Source organism: Cylas formicarius, unplaced genomic scaffold (genome assembly GCF_029955315.1).
Source record: "Cylas formicarius isolate icCylForm1 unplaced genomic scaffold, icCylForm1.1 PGA_scaffold_2__14_contigs__length_35257938, whole genome shotgun sequence".
NCBI classification, from domain to species: domain Eukaryota; kingdom Metazoa; phylum Arthropoda; class Insecta; order Coleoptera; family Brentidae; genus Cylas; species Cylas formicarius.
The window spans coordinates 13123801-13146140 of NW_026844319.1; the positions used below are offsets into that span (position 1 = coordinate 13123801).

Sequence of the window (22340 nt, forward strand, 5' to 3'; positions counted from 1 at the left end):
TTAATGTTTATATAACTAACACACTAACACCCTGTATAAATATAATAAAAATATTGCCAATTTATTTGAAAATTTATGTAACAGTTGCTAAATTTTAATGTTTTTCTCCTCGAAAGACCCATTCAATTTGCGTCACTCGCAAATTGAAAGAGCAAGATTAGCAGCTACGATAATTAAATGCAATAATCGAAAATGAGTGTAGAAATGGTAGTAGAGGAAACACATTGCCAATTTTCGATGATATTTGTTTGGATATTTTTTATTGTGTGCCCGATACGAAAACTAGAAGTGGAATATTTTTCAAAATACACTCAAACGGACGATAAATATTTTTCAAACAACAATCAATCAAAGGTTGAAGTAGCGATAACAGTTTTTCAAATGTAATATCCACTTCAGAGGTCTATATAAAAGACCGATCGTGTTATTCACAGTTAACCCAGTGCCTTGCAACATGAAGAACCTAGTTAGTGCCTTTATTTTCGTAGTTTGTGTAAAAACTATAAGCGGGGACAGTCCGTGCGTATCCAGAGATGTGGAGTACGGAAGGGTGTGCGTCTGTAACTCCACCTACTGTGATACGGTTCCGCAGGTGCTAAATCTGGCATCTACGGAATACCAGCTTTATTCGACCAGCGCGGAAAACATCGGGTTTCACGCCAGTACGGGGAAATTTTCAGGGAACGCTCGCTCCACTTCGCTCAGTGTAACTGTACCGGAGATAAACAAAAACGGAGAAGTTATCATGGGATTCGGTGGAGCGTTCACAGACACGACCAGTTACGATATACTGTCGTTATCGGCCGACCTCCAGGAATTTCTGCTGCAGAGTTTTTTCGGAAAAGACGGCATCGAGTATACCATTAACAGGGTAACGATGGGTGCTTCGGACTTCTCCTTGAGAGCCTACAGTCACTGTGATACCAAAGACGAAACCTTAGGAAAATTCGCTTTGCAAGATGAGGACCTCAAATACAAGGCAAGTATCACAAGAGTTGTATGATCGGGGTTAACTCGACCTACCAATGTTTTAAAGCTATTTCCCTATTAAAGACAGTAAAGTTTAGAAAGATGTTTACTAATAAAATTTCAGTAGATATGCAGGTGGTGAATGCAGTTCGAGTTTTTTTTTTAGTGTATACAAAAATTCCAGATCTTTGTTCATTCTCTTCAATACGGTTTGATTTGTCAGTGGGTTTGCCCAGAGAATTTTCAACAAACTTCTGTATATGCACATCTCGAAAGCTTCCAATCTCCAGGATGTTTCCTTATTTAACATCCACCCGTCTAGACCGTAGAGCAACACTGGAAACATATACCAAGGGGTGATTCCAATTCTCAGGGCGCATGATAAATCTTTAGCTGTTAATAATTTGTGATTGATATTTTCGTTGATTCTTATGCCAAAGCTGACCTCTGTATATATGCTGAATAGATGTTAAATAACACAAGAGAGATTATGTACACTTGTCTGACACCTTTTTGAATGCTTGCTGCTTCTGAAAAATACTTTTGAACTTGCTTCATCTAGCATCTTTCCATTACCTTTGTTGTTCATTTCTCCACCTCACTTAACTATGATATTGCTAATGACGAAATCTTCCTCAACAGAATAGAAGTAATCGCTCTCCGTGCTCATTTCTCTCACGAAGGCGAAACTATCGATTCTATGTGATACGATTCTATCCTTATCGATTTTCCTGTCCGACAGTAAACTATTGTTTTTTCCATCATTACGTGAGTAATAAAGGATACCACTGTCACTTGTAGATTTTCCGGAGTTTTGTCTTTTTGTCTTTCAGACTGAGCATATCCTGTGTTGCCATTCTTATCATTTTTATAATTACATTAAAGCGATTCCCGTGTTTGGCGCCCCTGAATTAACAGCGCCATCTATTTATACATTATAAAATCCAAAACCGGGGAAGTCCCATTTTATAAATCATTACGAGGAAACCTTTGTGATTATTGTGATATTGGAATCCCCTATAATCTGTAGTGCTTTGAAGCAGGTTTGTTATACTTATGCTTGAAAATGCAAAAAAAAGTAATGAAAAAGCTAAAAGCACCCGCTTTGGAGAAATTGCAGACTCATCTATCTAAAAATGAAAAATCTGTGTGTAACGTCTAAAAAAGAAAATCTACCTATCGTACTCGGAAAGAGGAATAAACTTCGCATTCTTTATTCGGGCGTTTTGAAATAGTGAAATATTGGTCAACTCTACCCAACTGGCTGTCCTTGGCTGCTGGGTAAATCAGTCATAACTTCTATTTGTGCGGCCGTATTGGTAAGACTTTCTTCATCTTTCCGTCATCCTAAAAACTTACCTAAGTTCTCGACTATTTAATGACGAACACACGGTGACAACAAACTTAAGAAAACTACCCACTTATTCTCTTAGGCGCATAATAAAATTAAATGATTAGATCAGATTCGGCCCTCGTAAAAAGTTTGATATACTCGTCATCATTGTGAGGCCAATCTTGTGTATGTGGCTGTAGTGTCCGGTGTACATCCCTAAGAGAATTGTCAAATTTGATCTGCTCAATGCTGATAGGATATCGGCTGTACGTTTCTTCGTTTCTTGTTCTTGAAGACTCGAATGGATCAATCTTGGTAATCGCCTTCAGTATGCTTGAGTTTCCTCTGTTATCTAGACTTTGATTGCATTTCTTGCCAATTTCTTACCATTTTTTCGTGTGTTTGTTTTTGTTTAAGAAATAGAAAGAACCAAGAGAGCGTTCTTAGGGAGAGATTCTACTCTATCGCGATCAAGAATAAGTTTGAAAACAAAAGTTTTGGTACTCACTGAATTTGTTACGATTAATAGCTTATATTTGTTTTTAGATTCCATTAATCAAGAAAGCTCAAGCAATACGGGGTGAAGAATTCAAGTTGTTTCTGTCTTCATGGTCGTCCCCTGTCTGGATGAAAACCGTTGAAGAGTAAGTAAACGGACTTTGGAGAACAGCATTTTGTATATTATAACACGGAGTGAGTCGAAAAAGTAGGTCGAGCGGTAATAACACAATCTTTGGGCGAAAAATTTTTTATTATTTATTTAAAAAATAAAATTTTTATTTACAAATAGCTGGCAATTTTTCACATATTTTGTTGAAACTTTATAATTTTTCTGCTTAGATTACATTTTTTCATGTAAATTTTGTAAATTAAAACAGGTTGCTAGCAAAATGAGTGTCGTCAATAGATGCTTATGGTCTTAAAATATTTTTTGCTATATTTTTTCATCTCCTGTTTTTTTTATAACAATTGTAGTTTGTGAGGTATTATACATAAAGAACTAAATTAAAAGTTAAAAATTACTATTAGTAACTAATTGACAGTAAATTTTAAAACTAGAACAAAAACAGTTTTAAATATCTACGTTTTCCTTCCCTTTTTAGTAAAAATATCTAGCACAATACGAATTTCGAAGTTCCGCCCATAAAAAGGCTTCTGATATTAAAAAAAAAGAAGTTAATAAAAATAATATGCATTTTATTAGTTTTTATTATTTCATTTTTATGACAAGTATATCTCAAAAACTACAGTTGTTATCCAAAATATGAACAGTTTTGACACCATACGCGTCCGTTGAAAAAATTTCCCGTTATTATTAAAATAACATGAAAAGTGCCAACGTATCGGGACGATTGTTTACACCAGGTACCAACAAAATATTTTATCAATATTTTCACACACAAAGATCATTTCGACTCACCCTGTATATAATACTTTTTCATCAAGTGTTTTGGAATTTATTTCTTATTCTTTGTTAAAGTTTTCGTGGCACTGGAGTATTAAAAGACGAATATCAGGCGTTGTGGGCAGAATACTACATAAAATTCCTTACGGCTTATCGCGAACAAGGAGTTGAGTTTTGGGGAATAACTCCTCAAAATGAACCGTACAGTAGCCCGGACTGGAATATTAATTTATTGTTTACCTATGAGTCATTAGTAAGTATATTTGGAGAGTTAAAGAAAAATAATATTTTTACTTAATAAGAACAACTTGGTCTCTATTAATCACCATTTTTTTCATCAATTTAAATTCTTAACATTGGCGTGTTTTGGATATTTAGAAACCTGAAATATTTGCTGAATGCAGCCTAATGCCTAATGTCTTGTGATGTAAAGGGTGTTATCGCCTCCCGTTCAAAGGATTTTAAAATAATCGGAATTTTCTATGCGAGTCGTATGGTTTTGACATACTTGTACCTTGAAATGTAATGAAACGTGTAAACATAAAGATGAAAGTTTTCATGACAAACCACCAACAACACAAACTAACCAAACATTAGAGATTGAAAAGGTAAAGTCTGTTCATAGATATAAAAAAGCGAAAAATGTCTTTTGAATGGGATTATCCAAGGGTGATCATTAAAATACAATGCAACAAGATTATTACTTTAAATTTCGGAATTTAAATTCAAGTAAAATTGTGGTCCGAAATAGAAAATAATTTTATATTTACCTGTGTTTAATATTCTTTGGTTTGGTATACTACTTAGTTTAAGTTTATTAATAATCATTCTTATTTCGTGTGTAATGCAGCGTGTGTTGAATCGTGTGCGAATTATGCAAAATATGTGCGAGTCTAGTGTATCTCAGGAGATGCTCCCGCCCAAATGTAGAAAACACTATTCTATTGAGACTAAGGAAGTTATAAACAATGTTTATTTGACTCTCATTGAACGTGGTGCCAGCAAGCAAGCATCTTAAGAAGAAACGGCCACATTGACGAAAATTCCAACATCAAATGTATGGAATAATCCCATTTCAGCGAGGAAAAAAAAGAAGCGATTCTGACATTTTCTCGTGTATAGATGAAAGTGATCAAGATATAATACGGCGTAAAATTTACCAGTTATACGAGGAACAAAGCATGCCTACATTAAATATCTTAATTAGGAGCCTTGAAAAAGATGAAACCGGTGTTAAATGTGGCAGAACTACCTTATGGAAGTGTATTCAACACATGGGTTTTAGATTTAAAAAAATTGACAAAAGCAGAACAATCGTATCCATATTGCAAATAATATAGAACAAATAATAATTAGAACAGGCGATGATAGCGATAGTGATACTGATATATTATGTGAACAATTTTAAGTAATTTAAGTAGGTAATAAAAATAATTTGTAATTTTATTTTAGATTTAAACATAAATACATACGTAAATAAATAAATATTGTTTAGTATCTTTCCTAACAAAACCCCAAATAATTAAATTCTAAGCAAAGTACGGACCTGCTCGGCTATATTTCATTCTTACAGCTTGCCCGGGTCTTCCCTTAATTCGTATCAGTTAGTCACTTTCTTATATCTATGAACATAATCGAAAAAACCATTGCAATGTATGAAGAGAGTTATAATTAAAACAAACGACAAACTTTTACGGTGATTTTTCTTTTATCTTGTTTAATTGTACCCTCCAAATAAAATTAGTAAGATAAATTTTTTTGCATCCCCAAGCAAATACAATGGTTTTAAATTTGATAAACTATTTTTAAAATGAAGGACAAAGTGGAAACTCGCCAATGACTATTTAAGAAATAGGAGTGAACGCACTGGGAATCAGCTTTAAGATTGTGCAGAAAACTGTGCATGAAAAAAAAATACATTTATGACCGTCCGTTTACCTAATAACGTACCTCGTTGCCCTTGCGACACCGGTATAATAGCAACTGTTTTCTTCGAATGCAGCATATTCAAACAAATAGCTTTTGTATTTAAGCAGCCAATTCCAGGTCCATAGCCCAACATTTTCGTGTTTTTCTTTTCATCTTTGGGATCTTTTAATTGAATTGAAATAATTAAAATTTGAAAAAATAAAAAATAAATAAAAATAATTGATATCAAGGCAAGATCTTACAGCAACCAAAACATAATACAAAAAAAGAAAAAATAACAAAAGAAATTCTTAAAAAGTAGATCCGTAGACCCTGACAGAATTCTTTCGGTATTATTTACTATTTGTTATTTTGTAGAGGGATTGGATATTGGAACATTTCGGCCCAGCAATAAGGAACTCAAGTTTTAAGGATTTGAAAATTATGTTACTTGACGATACCACAATTCATCTCACCAGTTTCCAGAACGTAAGCAGCGGGGTGCCCTTGCAGTATATATAATTTTTCGTTTTCCATATTTTAGACCACTTTATCCAGAAAAGAGATCTACGACTACGCCGATGGCATTGCGATCCATTGGTACCAGAATGATAAAAACCAAGAAAGTTGGTTCAACTTTCCCGAAAACCTGTTCGTTCTTGGAACCGAAGCGTGTCAAAACGTGAACGGTTACCTTTCGAACATGATGGTTAGGCTTGGAGATTGGAGCAGAGGCGTCGATTACGTTAACGACATATTATACGTATGTATAACTTAGTCAATATCCTTCTTCAAGTCGCATTTTTCAATTTTCAAACTGTGCTGTCAATTCGTGTGACAGATATATCAGTGGCGATCCAATCCCCAAATCTTGGAAAGTGGAATGGATTACACTCGTCCACAAAAAAGAAAGGAAGTGAATGTGTTAAAATTGTTGCTGTATATCGGTAATCTGCTCATTTAACAGACTATACATTGAAATTCTTGAAAAATTAGTTTAAGAAGAATGAAAGAGGGAAACAGGTCCATTTTTATCTCCCTTCTGTTCATTGCCAATGGCGCCCAAGTAATGAGAATGCTTGTACCGTGCGTTCAGTTTATCCTAAAAATATTTTAATTGGCTGACACTTTTTTGTTTTTAGAGATATCAAGGTAAACAATAAAACAAAATGTAGGGTTAGCAGCCAAGTTTTTCAATCAATTCAATTTGAAATCATATAAAAATTTCCTATTTTTGCCTCTGTCAAAAACGAGTGGACTAAAATATAAAGTATGTTACATCATTGTAATCGGAATAAGATAATCTATTAAACAAATATATAATATTCAAGGTGTTCCATTTAAAAAAATATGCTGTAGGCCAATATGTCAGAAAATTTCAATTTGCTCTGTGCCTGTTTATTGGATCAGCTACACGTTTTGGTTAGTTTTGGTTAGTTTAACTACAATTTTTCCGAATATACACAAAGTTCCCCTTTTTTAGTTCAAATAATATAAATTTTCTGAATTGCGCCGTTATGCCTTATGTCAATTGTTGCGAAATATTTTAGGATCTGAATCACCATTTTAACGGATGGATTGAGTGGAATTTCGCACTGAGCAATGTCGGTGGTCCAAGTTGGATGAACGTTTCCCTCGACGCGCCGGTGATAATAAGCGAAGCTCGTGACGAATTCTACAAGGAGCCCATGTTCTATGTCTTGGGCCATTTTTCCAAGTTTTTAGTTCCAGATTCTGTGAAACTTGACATAACTACGAGCGATGCATTATCGGCGGCAAATGTTAAGGCTGCAGCTTTTCTGAGACCCGATGACAAAGTTGCCGTAATCATATCCAACCAGTAAGTTTAAATTTAAATTGAAACTCTTAAACTTAATTATTATTTCAATTTGTTACTGCAGTAATGCAGTAATAGACTTAAACCAATGGTCCGGAAAGATATTTCCATGTGGATCGATAAAAAAAATATCCTGCAATATAAGTTAAATATCCACGACTCTTTTTAAATACTTATATCTATATATTATACTTTAAAGTTTAAGTACAATTGAGTTAAAACATATTTTCTATTTGAAGTGTCCAAATTAGTAAAAAATATTACACATTGGTAAATAAGGTAAATAAATTTACAAACACATTTAAACGATTTAATTATCCAACAACATTTAGCGTTTATTAGCCAATAAATATATTGCAAGAAATACAACAATAATAAATAATAACTACCAGAAAGATATGTCAATGGTTACAGGAAAAAATATATATATTCAAAGTACAATACTAAGAAGAGAAAATATTAATTCTATACAACCTAAATTTGCAAAAAAATATAACTGAAAGGAAAATAGTAACATTTCCAGAAGTATAAAAAAAAAGAAATAGGGCACAGTAAACTAAATCATGTAAGGCACAAACCTTCATCATAGTAATAAATATTAGTTACATTCACAGAAAAAAATAAACAGATAAATATTCTTTCTATAGAAACGAAGTAAATATGCAGAAAAATAAAACAAAAAGAATATAATGCCCAAGGCTGAATTGTGTTGTTTATCTGTCTTTAACAAATTTGAAAATAAGAATCCAAAAGAATTTCATGGGCATTGATATCTATAAAGTTAAAAACAATTTCATGAAAAAAAGCATAGTTCAATCCAATTCTCTCTGGCACAATTTCCTTAGTTCATGAATTACTTAAATTGTACAAAAACGTACAGGTTAATTCCGTTGTGTGTGGAAGCTCTACCTACCCAAAGAATTAAGATTTTATTATAAGCAAAATCTTTTCTGACACCTTGGATATGACTTTCCATTCTTTAGTCCTAATTCTTTAGTCACCTTTGTTAAAACTCCAACCAAACAGTCTAAAGAATATGTTAAAAATAAACAAAAAGCAATAGAAGTCGATAAATATGTTCGTAAAATGTTGTTTACCTCAATATGTATTTTTTAGACTTTGTCTTTAATCCCACACAGCAAAGAGGTTCTATAATCCCTAATCAGATTTAAATTAACAAACAGTTCTGCATACTGCTATCCAAAAATATAGAGGATGTCTTATTTGAAAAAAATGAACTTTCTTTGAAAATAATCTTGTCAGTTATCAAATTTTGGACGCTCTGTATGCGACAATGACGGATTTCAAAAGTGTTACTTCCTGCTTTATATATTTTACATTCAAAGTAGCCCTAATATCTTTACCTAAAACATTGTCCTTTTAAATACAAAGTCAATTTTCATTATTTCTGTGGTAATTTATAAAACATCGCCAACCAAGCCATGACTTGGACAACTATATTCCTGTGTACGAAAAATACAGAACACAGAAACTCAGAGATTAAAATATCCCACTTAAGATGTGCTGCCACCAGTTGGCATACATTGGTAACACATAAATATAAAATTTTGCTGTTGATAGGGTCCTTATTTGAAATTGGAAATATTGCCATTTTTTAAATTGATATATATTGTTAAAATATTTATAGTTTGACAAATAGTTTTACTGAAACGCGTACAGTTTTTGAAGTAACCTTGAAAATTTTTAGAACAAGATCGTACCAAAATAAGATACATCGGTTTCTTTTACACAATACAAAAGAAATATTGAAAATTGTAAAGAATAATAATCTTAGAACAAAAATTTTCCATCGCTTAAAAATATAAAAACTTCGCACAAGCTGTAAAAGCAGTATTGATTTCTAAATTGAAGTTTGAATACAATTCGACCTTATATTGCGATAAAAAATATTCAAGAATTCTCTACTTAACTTCCATTGAAAAATAGAAAGCTTTCCTTCTTTCCTGACAGACGTTTTTGCTTTTAATGAATATTTTTTCAGGTCAAATAATCCGGTAACAGTTCAAATCAACATTGCCGGAGCAGTCGAATCGATTGATTTTGAAGCAAATTCTTTAAACACGCTTTTGTATAATCAGTGACCCTTTTAAATTATTAAATAAATAACTTCAAATGGACCGATTTATTATTTAACCTACCTAGGTATGTACACCCCTGTGCTTTAACAAACATTCGCCAACCCTCAGCTAGATATTCGTCATCCAAAAAAAAAGTAAAAGAATTACACAATTGCTCAGTTACCAAGATGGATGATGGATGAGGGCTACTATCAATAGATTATGCGTACAGAGTAGCTTAAATGGTGGATGCGAAAATAAGGTAAAACATACGATTTGCGTGTACAACCATAAAAATATTGAAGATGCTAAGTTAACATAAAAACTAAGCGTTAAGAGATCATGTGGAAAAAATAAAACACAACGATTTGAACGTTTTGGGCATTTTAACTCGTCTACACCAAAATCCTCGACAATTCATGGAATACATTGACACAAGTCATTGGTACAGACACCCTCTAGCGGCTTTTGCCTAAACATAACAAAAATACGAACATGCATTGGTTTCTATAGCACAGTTGATGGCGACCCAAATACCGATTTCTAATAGAAACAAATTTTACTGTACTTTTACCAGAGGACAGGGGAGCACGCGCATCTTGAATGGAGCTTCTCATTTTTTTACATTGTTGCTTCATGAGTAGCCGTACTATCAGAGCATAGACAGGGCTTCTATAGGTCTAGTAGCTATTTGGGAGCGATCGAAAAGTCACAATGCAGCACCCTGGCCACAATGGATAGGGACGCACCGCAGATAGAATAAGAATAGAACTAGCATGTCGTATTTTTCAAAGTTTTTTTGTAATTATTGTGTTCATTTATTTTTATTATGGTAGGAATACACTAACGTCTCATGCCAGTAATCAATGCTTCACCATTACTGTTATTTCTTTGTTCTTATGTTCAAATTACATAAAAATTTCGATAATGAATTCTGAATCCTACTATCTAAAAATATGCAGGGTGTCATATATGAAAAAGTTACATCTTTTACTTTGGAAATAATTTTATCCGTTATCAAATTTTCGACAAGCTGTATGCGATAATTTAATGCTCAGTTTCAAAAGTATTAGTCTTCTGCTCTAGTTCTGCAGCGTTTATCGCCAGTCAAAAAGGCGTAAAAAAACATCTACCCACTCCTGTAACAGTAAAATCAAGTTATCTAGGAAACAGTTGAAGACAGGTAGAAAAGCCACATAGCTACTAGAGATATAAAGGTCCTACGTATGCCGATAATACAGGAACTTATGAAGCAACAAGATATAACTGGTTTTTAACTAATGACTATGAGGAATTTATGGTCGCTGACAGATTGTCAATAAGTTTGGATGTGGAACTCGATGATAAAGATTGCTCAGAAATCCAATAATAAAGTAATAAATCAAACTTTGTAAAGTTGGAGAGTGATTTTATGAATAATCTCGTCCAAATAAATCACTGTCCTGCTCTATGGCCATCCAAATCGCACTTAGTAGTAGAAGCGCGAAATACGTGGCGGTAATGTCGCAGGTACACCCATCTGTCGTGTGTCTTCCTTATTATCCATAAAAATCACTCTCAAAGTTCACAAACTTTGATTTTATGAAAATCGTCGTCAACAAGCGGACCAATGGTCGTGGACATGCTCTTCACTCATGCCAACGCGAAGAAGAATTACCTAACTAACCAAAAATAATTTTGAAAATCGAAATCGCACATTTTCCAGGTTTTTAAAGTTTTATATATAAAAAGTAATTAATTTTAGTTAATAATAAGTTTAAAAAATGGATGCATACGATATATTTAAAAAACTCACAAATGGTCTTCATTTTCCTAAGGATCAACCCAAGAGAATAGTTAAAGTAAGTTTTCAAAGCAAGTTTTATTTATTCACAAGTTACTATTTAATTGTAGAAGGAAATAGCTTTGGAAGTGGATTCTGGAGACCAATCTAAAGAAAGCAACCATAATACCACTGTTACAATATTGAATGGAATAACTAGTCAACAAAAACGCGGAAAGAAACGGAAATTGTTAGATGAGAATGAGATTTTAAGAAGGAAAAAACTTTTAGAAAAAGAAGAGGTATCTAGTGCCCTTACTATATTCCTTCTTCATGTTTATTGATCGCATAATTATCTAGGTTAATCGCTATAGGAATATGCATGGTATAAGTGTTGTTGGAAAAAACCTTCCTGCGCCAGCTAGATCATTCAATGATTTTCTTGTTGATCAGGATATAATTGAGAATTTAAAGATGTGTGGATATGAGGAACCCACTTCAATTCAAAAGCAAGCTGTGCCCATTTTATTGCAGGTAAGGATATTTTCTAGTTTTAATGTTCCTTATTAAGTTTATTCTTTTAAGGGAAGGCAACTTCTAGCATGTGCACCGACCGGTTCAGGTAAAACGGCAGCATTTTTAATTCCCATTATTCAGAAATTAAAACGTCCTAGAAAAAAGGGTTTTCGGGCATTAATATTGTGCCCAACATATGAATTGGCTCGCCAAACTCAGAGAGAATGCATCAGATTATCAGAGGGTAGGGGCTTTCGGATCCATATTATTAGCAAGATTAAAAAGACACTTTCACAATATGGACCTAGTAGTAATAAGGGATATGGTAAGTTTTATGTGTTTGTATTATTCTATCACTGAAAATAGCAGATTTTGGTAGACTTTTACGACAGGAAACTTGATTCCAAAATTTTTTTTTTAAACAGATCTCTTATTTAACAAAATATGTTGATGTTTTAACAAATATCTCTAAGCAGTGCTTAAAGTTCTGGCCTCGACAAAACTAACATAAGTGTTAGTAAGTTGCAGCGTGGGTATAAATATATAAACATTTTACTAATCTATCTGTTTACTAAGAATATAGTTTTTAATGTTTTTAACAAAGAAACTCAATTTATTTGCAGATTTTACACCTCTTGATAAATCATTAAAACTGCTTGATGAGTTAACAATAGGATTATGCAGCTCTATATTGATTCTTGTGTTTTATAATTCTCATCACATATTTGTGTACTTGATGACATAAAATTATTGATACATTATATTTTTGTTCATTATTAAATACTTTGGATATTAATTTACATGCAGAAGCAACTTACAGGTATTTAGTTCTTTTTATAGCTTAATTATGTTAATTAGTCTGTCATACTCATATAATATTTTTTTTGTGTGGCACAGTGATAAATAATGTCTGCATTTAATTGCATAATTAACTCTAAATTATAATTATTTACTTGCTTTAAAGGTTTATTATTAATATTTTTCTTTACATTTTGTATTACTTTCTTTTTTAGTTGATTATCATAAATTTTGTTTTATTTACATTAATTTAGATTTTATTACTATACAGCCAATCCACAAATAATTTCTTAGGTCACTGTTAACCTCTCCATATAAATAATTTTCGTCTGCACCTGTGTAGGCTAAAGCAGTGTAAAATAAAGGAAGGTAAAATAGCGTGCTTGAGATTGGCAGAACCCTGCTGCACTTTTGAGTAATTTGACCTAGTATCACTTTTAACATTATTAGTTTTGACAAATTGATTTCTAACTTCAATAAAAGTTTTAATTTAATTAAGTGTAGCTCCAGTAATTCGTATGTTTTTGAATATATTTAATAAAATATCAACACTAACTATATCAAAACTCTTTCTCAGATTTATGAACATTACACACTTTTGGTCGTCTACTGCGTTTGATTGAGGAGATCCACAGTGGCAGTTAAAGTGCCACTCTTTTTAAGGAAATCATGCTGGAATTTGTCCACTTGAACTGTGTTTGTAATATATTGTACGAAGTGCTTTCCCATAAGTTTTTCGACAATTTTAGAAAAAATGTTTATTACCCAAATTGATCTGTAATTATCATTTTCTTCTTTGTTCCCTGCTTTGCAAACTACAGTTATTTTGCCGGAAGATTCTGATTGTTTCCATAGACAGATGATCTCTGAGCCTACATAACAATCCACAGAGACTGCTTAGTTTAGATGTTACATAACTTTTTTTTTGAGTTTTTACAATTCGTTTTCTATGATCAGGTTACTGGGATCTTTAACTTTTTTATTTATTTTATCCCTCCAACCATATCAAGCGATTGTTCATATAGGCGAAATTTTAATTGGCAGTTGCGATGAAACAATGGAGGTTCTACAGTTGTTTCGTGAATTTTTTTCCCGTTTTTTCGTGTGCGTTGTGTAGTATCTCATGAAGTTTTATTTAGAGTTTTATGTGATTTCCTCTTTCTTTACGTTTCTCAAAGTGGTTAAACCTACAAGTTCATGAAAACAAACAGCATTATAACAATTAAGAATTTATTTTTTTTTATTTAAGATTTTCCATATTATTAGATTACTAGACAGATTTACCAAACAAGTGAATCCAAAATAGTTTGAGGTTTTTATGGGATCACAATTTGTAGTTGTATTTCTTATTTTTATTACTTGAATAACTAATAAGTTTAACTTTTTAGATATTCTGCCGAAAAATATGAAATATAATTAATATTCCGAAAGCTGCTAGAGATAGGCAGAGTGAAATATTTTACAAAAACGATCAGAATGTGACACCGGAAAGAAGAATTTACAATATACAATATGCAAATTGCCCCATTTAATCAATTACAGATAATTCTGCTTTTCCATACAAATTGCTACTCACAACTAAAACTAACCAAAATGTCTAATGTTACCGATCACACCCGATTTCGCGTCAACGGGGATGAAAAGGAGTTGCTGACGTTTCGCCAATCATCCTGTTGCCTCCTTCAGAGTTTAATTGAAACTAGCTCGCATTTCACTCTGTAACTGCTTATATAAGGGTTGAGGAGGAGGGCTGAGCAAACGAAGGGACATTAAACTTTGTCTCGGATGATTATGAATATTATTATAATTGTTAACTGCGATTCGGGTCACCAATATGGGAATCAGTCATTGGAGACAATGTTCATAGCTCCGACCCCCCGTGCAGTATATAGGCAGGTACAGGGTACAGACTAGAATGCGAGCCAGTTTCATTTAAGATTAAGGTCAGAAGAAGCCAACAGGACGCAGGTGGAATAGAGAAGATTTGGAAATAGCATTGCTTGGTATTTGCCCCTTGCTACACTGAAATAACGAGTTCAAATTACCAGGCCAGGCAGCGCTGTATAATTCAGTTGTTTTCTTTGTTCCAGATATTTTAATAACCACTCCAAACAGATTGTGCTTTTTGTTGAAGCAAGATCCGCCCATCTTGGAATTGTCAAAGTAAGAGAATTTAAGAATTTAATTTTGTTTTCTTTTATATGGTGTGTCTCTCTCTCCACAAAGGTCACTAATTATATGGATCAAATAAAAAAACTTAGAGACTACCAAAATATTGTACAGTTTTGAACAAAATTAAAGCAACTTTTCCAAAATTTTATTACAAGCAAAATTTTTTACAATTCTTTATGTTCATGATTGGTTAGTTTATGATAGTATGTGATTGTTATTAGTTTTTGAAGAAAAATAAAATGAATTATATTAAATTTTTTTGTTGCTGCGACCAAATTAAAGCATCTTTCTGCTGTTTAGTTAGTAGACACAGTTAATATTTTTTCAATATCCTTTATTTGTAGGAATCAAGTCTATTAAAATGGCAATGGTTTCTTTACTAATGGAGGTCGAAACGTTTCAATTTTTTCGAATGATTCGGTTTGATTTTTGATTTTTTTTCTTTAAATTTCTTTCCCTGCAATCTCCCAAAAATTATCATGTTGAAAAGGGAACCTGGGGTAAGACATTGAGCTCCTCCAATATTTGTCGATAAATGTATCTATTCTTTCCTATAACAATCTATTCATTCAATCTGATGAATTGGACCAACTCCAACGGGAGAGAAACAACCATGTACCTTAATGTGAACCCCTTCATCTTGCACCATCACTCCCAAATACACAAAAATTTAATTCGTCAGAAAACGAACTCTGTCTATGTTCGTGTGCCAACAATAATAGTGTATATTTGTTTTTGTTTTACTGAAATAATAGGTTTTTTTTCGCAGTCCTTCTTTCTTTTAGACCTGCTTCAACCAAACGCATTTGGATTGTGGTGACAGTTCCAGCCTCTCTGCTTGATTTGAAGTTGCCAAAAATTGTGTTGCAGAAAGTTTGGGATATTGTTTTTTTTTATTGCAATTGCCTTCCCGGTAATTTATTTAAGTGTTTTAAAAAAAGAGAGAAAAAATACCTTGAACTTTTTAAATGCATTATAGTCAAAAAGCGAGTTAGACCGCCTTTCTACGAGAAATTGAAAATTCATTAATTCATCATATTGCAACCAGAACTTGACAGATACAAAAAAATAGGGAGCAAAGTCTTAGTAAGTTTCAAATTTGTATTTGTCATGTTAAAACCCTGAAACTCCCAGTTTTCACTATTATACTGTAAAAACTTTCTCAATTAATAAAAAAAATCACATTAAAATTTAAATTTTCAATGCCCAATATCTCTGAGACCAGTGACATTTGCATGAGGAATATTGAGCTGCGTCATAATATTTTGTTGTCTAGTATTTCTAGTTTAGAGAGAATTATGACCGAAATTCGCACTTAGTCAGCTATTCCTATTTGTTTTCAGTAATTCTGAGTTATTCCTCAAAAATGTGCTTAATTAAATTAAAAATATTTTATTTTTGCTGGTCTTTCAGCGCGTACGTAACCAACTGCTGCCTGTTATACAAATATGACTGGAAAAAGATAGAGATTTTAATGCTTCTGAAAAATAAAGTAAGACCAGTTTTGAAACGTGTTCCTCCAAATTTTTTATTAGTAGATCATTAATATGCAGTAAAGCAGTAAGTGACGGGTTTGATGAAGTTATATTATTACTACTAGTACGCAAAAGCAGTTGCTGATAAACAACCTTTTCCATTACCTTGCTAGCTGGTTGGCGAAGCTGTCTTCTGGGTTGCAAAAACTATGGCTGTTTTCCACATAGATGGGACGTACCCAGCCTCTAAACAAATATTGCTTTGATATGAGTAACGTGATTGAATTGGAAGTGACAGTCTGACCGTAAATCAAGTAATCTCATCAAATCCCGCAGCAAAATAAATAAGAACTAAAAGTTCAGATTTTCACGAAATTATATATTATGACATGACAATTGTTTCGACAACACCCTGTCTTTATCATTTCATATTTTGATAAAGACACGGTGTTGTCGATACAATTGTCATGTCATAATATATAATTTCGTGGAAAATCTGAACTTTTAGTTCTTATTTATTTTGATAAATGGATTTTCATCAAGTAAAAGCCACCTCAGTTCAAATCCGGCAGCATTTGATTTATTTTGTTGTATGATTTGGATTTATTAAAGTAATAGTAGCCACATTTTGTTAACACTGGTAATAAAGTCAATTATGCTTTTGAATTTAGGTCCTTGCTAAAAAGTTATCGATAATCTTTAGCAGTGTTAGTAGACGAAATATGAGATCGAATACTCAGTTTTTTCCATATTCCAATCTTGTTAATACTACTTCTGAAAAACCACATATATTAATTTATATGCTCTTTTTTGGACGTTTTTAAAAACGCAGGATCAGTTGTGGTTAGTTTTGTTTTAATTTTTTACAAATGTTGTTTGACCTACAAATAATTTCAGTAGGAATAACGAACGAGAAAAAAACAAGGTCGTCATTACTAGCCGTCTTTATTGTAAAATTTGCCTCACTTTTCTGTTTATAAGTTATGACACTTTATTACGAAATTGTGATTTTCATTAGATCACCAGTGACAATTTTTTGACGCGACTCATTTTAAATCGATGGTTGACAATGTGTAGACACGATTTTTAGAAAAAAAAATATTGAACCTTAAAACAGACCTAAATAGTACTATTCAAACAAAAAAAAACGAATTAGTCAGTATTTATTTGTTAAACAAATTATAAAGATCATTTAAACTGCATATTTTTCATACAATATACTATAGATAAACTTTTCCAAAAACATAATGTATCTGTTTTTGCAAACACACTTCAAATTATTTTTTCTTAGTATTGAATGGTTAATCGTCGACGAGGCGGACAAACTTTACGAGGAGGGTAAGCACAGCTTCAGATACCAGCTGATCAGTCTACTAGCCGCTTGCAACAACGTTAACAGAAAAATAGCAATGTTCAGTGCCACTTTCACGCCGGCATTGGCGAAATGGTGCGTGCGCAATATGAAGGGCCTAGCTCGGGTCACCGTTGGTAACAGGAATACAGCCGTCGACACAGTCGAACAGCGACTTCTTTTCGTCGGCAACGAGCAAGGCAAGCTGATTGCTATTCGAGACCTTATCCGTCAGGGCATCAATCCTCCGGTGCTAGTTTTCGTTCAAAGTAGGGACAGAGCGCAGCAATTGTTTAAGGAATTGATATACGACGGGGTCATGGTGGCCGCCATGCACGCCGATATGACCCAGACGCAGGTACGTTTGGTTGAGGTATTTCAAAATAGAGATATGGGTCGTTACGAAACCTCTGGTTTCCTTCTGCATCCGTTGTTGATAAATCGAGCATTACCTGCTCATATACTGTTTGAAGGAGGCGGAGCTTGTTTTGGAAGATATTCTTCCGGTTGATTCCCATATCGGTGAAAGGTAAAGACCAGAGTCGCGGTAAAGATTGTTTGCGTGTTTAGAGATTTTTATGCTCCGTTCTCCTTTTGCTCCGCCTCCCTCAAACAATGTATGAGCAGCTACAGAGTAAAATGCCAATCAGTTTCAGTGCAGCTCTGAAGAACCCAACAGGATGATTGGCTAAACATTAGCAAGTTCGATTTATTAACAACCGATGCAGGAGGTATACAGAAGATTTGTAAATAGTAAATGTAATTTTTGTTAAAATCTCTGAAAAAAAAAATGGATTTCACAAATATACTGTATGCCCGTTTGACTTATTCATGCATTTATTGAAAAGTAGGCCTCACTAAGCTTAATTCATAATTCCACAATTGAATAGCTAAGAATGAAAAATCAGTAATTGATATTAAGTTGGCATGTTGATTGTCGAAGCGACTATTCCTAATTTGATTTACAGCAACATTAATTGACCCTAGTAACTCTAATGGGCTATCTACTTTTGTGCCATAAATAGAATAACAAAAATTACTCCACAGATTTTTTTTTGGTAAATTTTCGACTAACTAGTTTCTTGCACCTTGCCCAAGGATCCATTTGTAAGGAAATTTAGGCAAGCATTAGCATTTAATGTATTGGGCAAGATGAAAGGACCTATAACCTGTCTAAACATTGATATAAAATGTATGTTAAAAGTTGGTTCTTCGAACAATCTTCAGATTCCTATACCTCAAGAAATTCGCATTGTAATTGTTAAAAAGGTTTATCGCTTGAAAATATTGCCCCTCAGACTATAAAATTTTGTCCAAAATATCTTGATGAAACAAGATATGAACAAGTTTAAAAGTCAACCCACAAAAAAGTTATTGCATTGTATCTGGAAACTGGGGCCTATTTTGGACATTGAATACGCTATTATAGTTTTTAGACCTTGTTAGCTTTAAGTATTCTTTATCACTTTTTTTTGTTTTGTTACTTCTTTATATATCTAATTAACCAAGATGGAAAACGAATGGCAATTTTTGTCTTTTTTTTATTAACATTTTTATTATATGTAAATTGTACATTGGTCCATTTGCAAACACTATTTTAAGTAAGTGTGAACTTTATTCTGAAGAAGGCAGTAATGTTTTTTATAAATCCCGCCCAAAATCCTTAATGTCGAAAGAGAGTATGTTAAAGTTTTGCTTTAAAAAAATGTGATGCACAGAATGCGCTTACCAAATTTCTCAATGATATTCGGAATCGTTTCTTAGATAACATAAATAAAATATTTTTGTCCAACAACTTCATCACACCGTAACTTGAAAGTTAAGGACGTAAGTTCAACATGAGCTCCCCTCCTTGCCCCCTCCAGTATTGACACGATATCAAGGAACGGCGTGTACTTTTTATGTTAAGGCCACTTTGTGTTTAACTAGGGGAACAAGGGGATAAAGATATGTATTAGTATATGTAGGACATTATACAGCATTACAAAAGTGTGACCAATTTTTATATACATCTTAAAAACTCTTGGTAAAATGTGAATATGTCATTCAGAGATATAAAACAGTGGAGGCGTTCCGCGAGGGACAGGTTTGGGTACTCATCTGCACCGAGTTAATGGCCAGAGGCGTCGACTTCAAGGGCGTCAATTTGGTCATCAATTACGATTTTCCGCCGTCCGTTATTTCCTATGTTCATCGGATCGGACGCGCGGGCAGAGCCGGACGCAAAGGAAAGGCTGTCACCTTTTTCACGAGCGACGACAGGGACAATTTAAAAAGGTCAGTCGCTCGGCATCTGGCGAGGGGGTACGATATTAGGGAAACGGAGGGTCCTAGAAATTTGAAAAAAAATGTTATTCAGTAAATCGACCAAGACACACAGATTGCTGGAAATTATTTTTGAAATTGGCACTAATGGGCGTAATTGTTATCTTAAATTTTAAAACTCAGTTTCCTCAAAATTTTTTAACATTAAGCATAGGTAAGGGACAGCAAATTACTCCCTATCTACGTTTTGACTTTCTTGGCCTCCCTTAATAATTAGGTTTGGTCCACTAACCAAATTTAATTATTCGTTGAAGTTTTATTTATTATTATTGATTGAATTATTTAAGTAGTAAAATGTTTATTGAAATAATCAGTTTCCTTCTTCATTCCTAATACGTCGATTTCTTGTACTTACTGAATTACAATGAGTTTAAATAAAACAATTTCAATGTAACAAATTTTTATCTAATTAAGGCTTTCGGCAATCAAGATAGATTTTGACATTGATCAAAACAAATTTTGTTTTCATGGCAATCTTGATAATTATTTCAGGCAAACAAGATATTCTATTTATTTTAAATGGTTTTCCACATTATACTAGTAAAATACATGAATAGTTAATAAATATAGTTAGTCCCTAAGCTTAATTTTCAGTGGTAAAATAAGTGATAATACTAAATATTTGAAAACAGCTAAGCTTGTCATAACATAAAAATATCAGGCATGGGGCATTTGGTGCCCTTCGAAGGATTTGTGTAGGCTAGTTTTATTTAGTTATGGTTATTTTTGTTAGTTTTGGTTATTTTGCTATTTCCACTAGGTTATCGGATTATTATTTGACTATCTAATGACATATTAAAGCTCCATTCCATTTCACCTTTTTTCAGAAAATGATTTTTTTTTAATTTCTAGGGCAGTCCCTATGCCGTACCTCGGTGCCCTGAATGGGACACTGAGTATATAGGTTTTTTATTTTTAGTAGATCAGGAAAAAAATCACAAGAAATTGCTGGTTATTACGTCGGCCTTTTATTAAAATTACGTCTTCTCAATCAAATCCTACAACTACAAATTCAATTTTCTTGATTTTCCCCACCCATGTTACTGCTTTAGGTGTTATCACACATTGACTTTGTTTTGATTTTTTTTTATTAGTATAGCCCACATTATCAGAGAGTCCGGTTATGAAGTTCCCGATTACATGCTGGCGTTGAAAAAGCCCAAATCAACTGGCAAGAAATTGAAAATGACACCCAAAAGAGACGATATTGTAACGAAACCATCATATCATAGAATAAAGGGCAGTAAGAGGTTGGTATTTTTTTCTCTTTATGTCATTTTTATTTCCTGCAAAATTTTTAGGAAAAAAATCAGGGAAATTAAAAAAAAAACAATATCAAAAGAGACAGAAGGAACGACAGAAAAGAAGCGGGTAAAGCCAAAATCCAAAAAAGAAAAGTTGAAGAAAGCTGATAGGTGATTTTCAATTTTATTTTATCAAAATTTCAATAAAATCCTCCCTTTGATTTTGTTTGTTTTATGTCTGTGACTTGTTCAATTAGATTTAGTTATGGAACATGAATCGTTGAAAACATCAGGACGTAAATGGTGGTAGTTTTCATATTAATAAATATATTTTATTAATAATATTAATAAAAGGAAAGTACTGCAAGTACTTTATTACAGCGTCGTAAGTTTATGTCAAAGGTGCGCGAGATGTCATTACTGAGAGATAAACGGCTGTAACAGATTGCCCCAGACATTAAGAAAGAAGAAGCCTGATCTGTGCCTGTGGGCAGAACCAGAGAAAAACGTTGCGGTAATTCTGCAGTTTACGTTTAGTTGTCAAAATTGTGTGTCTGGTAAACTATATCGCTCTCTGTTGCCAAATGTTCAATTATTTCCTAAATCCTTCCCATTTATTGCGCTCCCAACATGTACATATTTTTGGTGTCCCACATTCAAAAATTTTATAATGGCTCGTGCATCCGTATCTGCAATAAATAATTGGTAATCCTGCAGTTTAAGTTATATACTTTTTATACTGCTGCCAAAAGTGAAACTTTTTCATGATTTCATGATTTGAAATGCCAGCAGCTGATGCACCTAAATTAAATACTTGTGTTGCCATATAATATTGCTATTGCTGTTACATTGTTAAAATAATTAAATAAAACTTTACCACTAAAACTTTTTTTTTTTATTCATAATGTGAAAAGTGAAATAGGAAACTAAGATGTCAATTTTATTACTACATATTTTGACATGATTGTCTTTCTTTTTTGGACTGGAGATGTTGGAGTTTGTCATATAACATGAAAGGGGAAGTGTTATATAACTACAAATTGCAATTTTGTGTAATTTTCAGATTAAATCGAATAAATGTGGCAATGTGGTAACAGTGTGCAGTGGGATGACATTTTAGAATCACAGTTAAAATTCCCCGGTTAACGTGCTCGCTTATAACCCAAA

The 22340-nt window shown here is 33.0% G+C and overlaps 2 protein-coding genes across 4 annotated transcripts; both read left to right on the forward strand.

Moving 5' to 3' along the window:
- Positions 1-410: 410 nt before the first annotated feature.
- LOC132697972 (lysosomal acid glucosylceramidase-like) lies at positions 411-9585 on the forward strand. The gene is made up of 7 exons (XM_060663776.1): positions 411-979; positions 2849-2946; positions 3783-3960; positions 5994-6104; positions 6160-6378; positions 7166-7455; positions 9455-9585. The coding sequence occupies exons 1-7, from the start codon at positions 455-457 to the stop codon at positions 9552-9554; spliced, it is 1521 nt and encodes a 506-aa protein (XP_060519759.1). The 5' UTR covers positions 411-454; the 3' UTR covers positions 9555-9585.
- Positions 9586-11183: 1598 nt separating this feature from the next.
- Positions 11184-21386, forward strand: LOC132698794 (DEAD box protein 52 homolog). Of its 3 annotated transcripts, none has more exons than XR_009618426.1 (9): positions 11184-11371; positions 11424-11594; positions 11653-11826; positions 11878-12133; positions 14697-14769; positions 17545-17962; positions 19655-19881; positions 21029-21179; positions 21231-21341. XR_009618426.1 is itself a non-coding variant. In XM_060665070.1 (9 exons), the coding sequence occupies exons 1-9, from the start codon at positions 11294-11296 to the stop codon at positions 21346-21348; spliced, it is 1671 nt and encodes a 556-aa protein (XP_060521053.1). In that variant the 5' UTR covers positions 11184-11293; the 3' UTR covers positions 21349-21386. The 3 variants fall into 3 exon arrangements, 2 of the variants coding, with proteins under 2 accessions (XP_060521053.1, XP_060521054.1); XM_060665070.1 differs by having other exon boundaries at positions 21024-21179; positions 21231-21386; XM_060665071.1 differs by lacking the exon at positions 21231-21341 and having other exon boundaries at positions 21029-21180.
- Positions 21387-22340: the final 954 nt, after the last annotated feature.